The 5,164-nt window shown below is 67.0% G+C and overlaps 2 protein-coding genes across 2 annotated transcripts; one reads left to right on the top strand and one right to left on the bottom strand.

The window, feature by feature from the left end:
- Positions 1–447: 447 nt before the first annotated feature.
- Positions 448–1,354, top strand: H696_04937 (hypothetical protein). Its single transcript, XM_009498803.1, has 3 exons — positions 448–602; positions 754–866; positions 1,018–1,354. Exons 1-3 carry the CDS (start codon positions 505–507, stop codon positions 1,104–1,106), a joined length of 300 nt encoding a protein of 99 aa, XP_009497078.1. The 5' UTR covers positions 448–504; the 3' UTR covers positions 1,107–1,354.
- Positions 1,355–1,437: 83 nt separating this feature from the next.
- H696_04936 (hypothetical protein) lies at positions 1,438–4,478 on the bottom strand. Its single transcript, XM_009498802.1, has 3 exons — positions 4,249–4,478; positions 3,930–4,159; positions 1,438–3,811 (listed from the first exon to the last, which is right to left on the bottom strand). The coding sequence occupies exons 1-3, from the start codon at positions 4,403–4,405 to the stop codon at positions 1,553–1,555; spliced, it is 2,646 nt and encodes an 881-aa protein (XP_009497077.1). The 5' UTR covers positions 4,406–4,478; the 3' UTR covers positions 1,438–1,552.
- Between the last annotated feature and the right edge of the window lie 686 nt (positions 4,479–5,164).

The raw sequence follows: 5,164 nt of genomic DNA, 5'->3' as shown, positions 1-5,164 counted from the left end.
CCCCCCTCCTCCCTGCCAGAGCGCAGCCAGCTCCCTCCCTCTGAAGGGGAGAGATGCACCCACCTCCTGTGGGGCACACCTACCAACCCAATACACCGTACAATAGACTCCCCTCTCTTTGCGGCACCGCGCCCACTTTCGTAAACCCCAACCCAATGCTATGCGCTGGTAGTTGGAAATCACGTGCAATATTTAGGGAAAGCCAGGGCCACATCCATCGGCAGTTGGGCGCTCTTGCGGGCGTGTGCGCGGCCCTCCGTCGCCGGCCTGGCCCCTCGCGTCGCGGAGGGCCGACATGCCTGTGCTTCACCTCCCTCCCCCCCCCCCTGGGTGCCCTCTGGTGTGCGTCGATCTACCCACGTCGACGAGCAAATTCAACAGCCGGCTGCCAGATGGGGCACCTTCTCCACTCCGCAAAGTAGTCCTCTCCCCCTCTCCCCTCCCGCCACCTTTGTTTGCTTTTGTCTGCTCGCTCAGGCTCGGCTGCCCTCCCCCCTTCCCATCATGGGTATTATCAAGCCCTCGTACCTGTTGCGCCTGAACAACATGAAGTCGATCACTTTCACCTTTTCTCCTTTCCATCCCAAGTCGACATCCACCCGGTAAGTGTGACCTCCTCCCCGAGGGAGCCCCTCCCCCATGCTCCTCCCCGTCTGCCATACAGCCTTGCTCCAATCGGCCTCCCTGTCTGACTATTTGTCCCCCTCCTCCTCGCCTTCGCTCCGCCCCTGCTGCCACGCCGCGCAACCGCAGCGCTCTCCTGTCTCAGGTCATGACTGACAAGTGCCGGAACACCAACGGCCGTTGCGAGGTCAAGCCCGTTGTCAAGAGCGACATGTCTGAACCGGTGATCGAGGTTGTTTGGAGTACGTTCCCGGCCTCTTGTGCCCTCGGCTATGCCTTTCTCCGCCTCCCCCTCGCTCTCCGCTCTCCGCTCTCCGCGTTCTCTTGAGGCCGTCTCTCGTCCATCCGCTAACGCCTCGTCCTCCCTGTGCCACCCTTTCCCCGAAATGGCAGCCGACAACCAGATCTCCAAGATCAACCCCACCTCCATGACTGTCAAGGAGCTCATCAACTACATTGACCGTAACAACGCTCGTTTCTAGGGGCTCCCAAAGTGCCTCTTCCTGTCCGGTCGCCCTTTTCACGATGCCACGGTCTGCTGCTGGCGAGGGATCTCCCTGCGCTGCCCCCATGCGCATATCCCCTCTCCCTCTCCTCCCCTTGCGCTGCTTTGCCACCCCGAGGGAGGCGGGCTCCACGTCCTCCTCCCGCCCGCCCACCCGGCCGCACCCTCCTCTGTACACATTCCTGGCGCCATGCACGCGCGCTACTACACTTAGACAATTCCCCAGCCACCGGCCTCTCAAGCCGCATGTGCTTCTTTTGACTCATGCAGCCCACTCCACTCTATTCTATGGTCATCAAGTGCGACAGGGGGGGGGGGGGGGGGGAGAGGCCTGGATGTTGGCACAGGGCGGGGGGGGGGTCCCACCCCTTCTCCGCTCTGGCCTACCAGCTAACGGCACGCCACAAATCGACAGCCCTGCAGCTAGTCCACCTCGGCATCCGGGTCGCTGGAGCCCCCAGCAGCCAAGGTCTCAAGAAGCGTGCGCGCCACTTCCTCGGATACCCGATGGCGGGACACCTCTAGGCCGAGATCGTGAGCCAGGGCGTCCGGGAACAGCCGACAGGCCGGCGTCCAGGCATCCGAGTCGGCCTTGGCGTCGGCCAAAAGCAACACCGGCACATGGAGGATGAGCCGCCGCTGGAGGGGAGTCCCGCGGAAGTGCTCCGCCGTCAGGTCCACCCGCTCCAGATGCACCGGGGCGTGCTCCGGCCACCGGTACTCCCAGCCGAAGCGAGCCGGCGGCGCGTCAGCCGGACGAGGGAAAACCCGGTGCGCCGCAGCGACCAGCGCCTCGGCCGATAGGTCACACAACTGGCAGGTTGGCGTCCCCAGAAGACGGAGCACATATCCCTCCGAAGGGGGGGGTGCGCTGGCAGATGTGCTGTAGTAGCGCCGGCCGCCACCGCCGCCGCGCGCCCCGCCACCGCGTCCGCCGCCGCCGCCACGCATGCCGCCGCTGGCGCCGCCACGCTGGCCGCCCTTCCCAACCTGGTGCAGGGTTCGCGCCTGCTGCAGCAAATTGTCGACCATTTGCCGGTTGGAGGCCGACCGCGGAGGGCCGGTCAAGGGACTGGACGGCGGCATCTGAGGAGCGGGCGGGGGCATGACCGCCGTCATGCCAGGAGGCAGCCCGGGCCAGTTGCCCATTCGACCACCGGCGCCGCCGCGCATTGCACCCGACAGGATGTCCAGCACCTCCGGTGAGACGCCATGGGGGCTGGGGCCCGGCTTCGCAGCCTCCAGAGCCGTGTGCTGATTCCGGTCCAGACGCCTGGCGCCACGGACAGGCGGCCCTCTGCGCGACCGTTCGGAGGCCTCCTTTGCCCGGCGCTCCTTCTCCTGCAGGGCGGCCTGCTCCTTCTGGCGCTGGGCTTCAAGACGCCGGGCCCGCTCGCCTCGCTCCCAGTCCAAGCTTTCCGAGAGCTGTCGAAGCTCCTCGCCGGAGTAGTTCCTCCCGGCACCGGCATCCAGCCTCTCGGCGACCCGCTCCACCAGCGTGTCATGGATGACCGGCAGGAGCACCACCAACTCCTGCTCCTCCGGAGACAGGTCCCGGGGGAGCTCGATATTCGGCAAGGAAGAGGTCCGTCGCCCGCGCTGGTTCGCCAAATGCAGCTCCGCCGCCCGGGCAGGCGAGTCCATCAGCTCCACCAGGGCAAGGATTTCCATCAGCAGATCCAGCGAGATGGGCGCCTCGACATCCTCGGCCGCCGGGGTTGGGGCAATGCCTGTGTCCAGGGGGGCCAGAGCCTCACGCAGAACCTCGACCAAGCTGTGGGCAGCAGCCAGCTGCGAGGCATATATCTGGCTTACCTGGAGCATGGCTTCCTGGAGGAGGGCCTCCGGACTGTCAGACAAAGATGACAACTCTTGGATGGCCTTCTTGTCCTGGTCCTCGCGCGCCTGCAGCTGGGCCAGCTGCAAGCGGTCCTCCTCGGACAGGAAGTCCGCCAGGTTGAAGTCCTGCTCGGGGATATCCCGGCTGGCCGCCTCGCCCAAAATGGAGTGCAGCATCTCCGGCACCATGTCGAGCGGTTTGCCAGACCCCTCCACAGGCACCGGTGTCTGGTCGGCCGCGGATGGTGTCGGCCCAGGAGGAGAGCCCGCGAGGGTCTCGACATTGGCATCCCAGTAAAGGTGCGCGTCCCAGGGAATGTGCGCATCCCAGGGCACCTCGGAGTCCGAGGCATCGGCTTGCTCGCTTGGGCTCTGGGCCAGACCCGAGGTGATGGCCGAGTCCTGCCGGTCCGGCGGCGGGTGCGAAAACAACACAGGAGCGGAAGGGGCAAATGCCGCGCCGGGGGTCCGGATCATCGGCCCGGATGACCTGCCATCCGCCCGTTCAGCATCGCTGTCAGGGCCCGAGGCGGAGTCGGAGTCGGAGTCGAAGTCGGAGTCGAACTCCGTGTCCGAGTACTCCTCCTCCCCGCCATCGTCATCACTGTCATGGTCTCGGGCGTCGGAGACCGAGGCGGCCTGCCCGGCGGCCGTTCCGGCGGCCGCGGTGGCGGTGTCGTACTTGGCGCGGGACCGGCGGTCGGCGCGGCTCTTCCGCCGCCGAATCTTGTCCATTTTGCGCGCCTGCTTGGAGAGGTCTCCGTTGATCCGCTGGTCCAGAAGGCCGATCAGGATCTTCCGAGCCTCCTTGCGATTCTGCTCCCGGGACCGGGTCTTCTGGCACTGTGTTGCCATTCCATGGGAAATGGAGGGGAGGTCGGTGTGGGGGGGGGGGGGGGAGGAGGAGGTAAGCACACAGGGGGAAGTGCATGCACAAGCGTGAAAAAGGCAGCGGACACACCTTGACGACAATGCCGGTCGGCGCGTGCGACAGAATCACACAGCTGGACGTCTTGTTGACCTTCTGGCCGCCGTTGCCGAAGCCCCGAACAAACTGCTCCTGGAGGTCCTCATCGCGCAGGGTGATCTTGACAGGAACCGGCTTCGGGGGCTTGGCCGGCTTCTTTGCCCGGGCCACCGGGGGAGAAGCGGCGTCGGCTGACCCTGGAAGGGCAGCCTCGGCGGCGGGCGCTGCACACATCCACCAGTGCGAAGGCAATGTGTCAGAGGGCCGGCTGAGTGGGGATCGAGTGCGAAAGCCTCAGGGTCAGGGGGCGTACCAGCATCGACCATTGGAGCGGCACCCGTGGCGAAGGACCGCACAAGGGGAGACCCGGAGAACAGTGCCGTCGGTCGAGAGTGACCCAATGAGCAGGTCAACAGCCGTCCCAGGGCAGACGGTCCGCTGCCGACGGGCAGGAGCCGGCGAGTGGCCATGTCCGACGCAAGGTGGGCCGTTAGGGAGGGAGGGGGGGATCCGGGGGAAAGGACGACGGCGGGCGCGGAAAGGGGGAGGGGGGGGGGAGGGCAAGCAACAAGGGGAGAAGAGGGGCGAAAGCTTCCACCGGCAATCGAGATCAAGGTCGAGAGGGTGATTGCCCTTTTCGCTCCACGCTGCGAGGAGCGGAGCTCCAGACACGCGCGGACTGATGAATAGGGTCGCCGGCCGCGAGCCCCTGCCACCGCCGCGCCCGGAACCGGGGGACCCCCCCCCCCCACCAACCCCCAAAAAGAAATGTTCGGGCCGCCGCCGCCGCCGCCGCCGCCGCCATCTGGCTAGGCCGGGATCCCCCTCGCCCGCGCCTCCGGCCGGCCACCAGCACATGGGATCCGCATGTGCCAACGCCCATTCAAGATCCCGCCCACGGACTCCGGCTGCGGTGCGACCCTCGGCCCCGGAGCGGCGGTAGCTGGGCTCTCGGTGCGTCGCGTCCCCCCCTCCCCCCCCCCCCCCCCCGCTCCTCCCTCCGCCAGGGCTGGTGCGCAGAATGGGCCCAGGCAGTGCCGTAAAAGGCGGCCGTCCGCAGGCACCGGCGGCGCCTGTCTGGCACCCACCTCCCTTGTCCCTGGTGCCGCTCGCCCCCCTCGTCTCAGCTCCCACTCCCCGTCGTCCCCTGGCGAAGCCCCTTCCCTCTTCCGGGCCGGCTCCTCCCCTCCTCTCCCTTTCACCTCTCTCCCTCTCGCCACCCCCCCCCC

The sequence above is a fragment of the Fonticula alba genome (assembly GCF_000388065.1).
Source record: "Fonticula alba strain ATCC 38817 unplaced genomic scaffold supercont2.8, whole genome shotgun sequence".
Classification (NCBI taxonomy): domain Eukaryota; order Rotosphaerida; family Fonticulaceae; genus Fonticula; species Fonticula alba.
The sequence above is the reverse complement of the archived record's forward strand: the minus strand, read 5'-3'. Positions and strand labels throughout refer to the sequence as shown.

Excerpts from the sequence above, each read along its gene's own strand:
- H696_04937 (XM_009498803.1), top strand. The coding sequence starts at position 505 with ATGGGTATTATCAAGCCCTCGTACCTGTTGCGCCTGAACAACATGAAG. Across the intron at positions 603-753 it reads CCCAAGTCGACATCCACCCG|CGCTCTCCTGTCTCAGGTCA; the intron begins GTAAGTGTGACC and ends GCGCAACCGCAG. Across the intron at positions 867-1,017 it reads GGTGATCGAGGTTGTTTGGA|CCGACAACCAGATCTCCAAG; the intron begins GTACGTTCCCGG and ends CCGAAATGGCAG.
- H696_04936 (XM_009498802.1), bottom strand. The coding sequence starts at position 4,405 with ATGGCCACTCGCCGGCTCCTGCCCGTCGGCAGCGGACCGTCTGCCCTG. Across the intron at positions 4,160-4,248 it reads CGCTCCAATGGTCGATGCTG|CGCCCGCCGCCGAGGCTGCC; the intron begins GTACGCCCCCTG and ends GGATGTGTGCAG. Across the intron at positions 3,812-3,929 it reads CGACCGGCATTGTCGTCAAG|TGCCAGAAGACCCGGTCCCG; the intron begins GTGTGTCCGCTG and ends ATGGCAACACAG.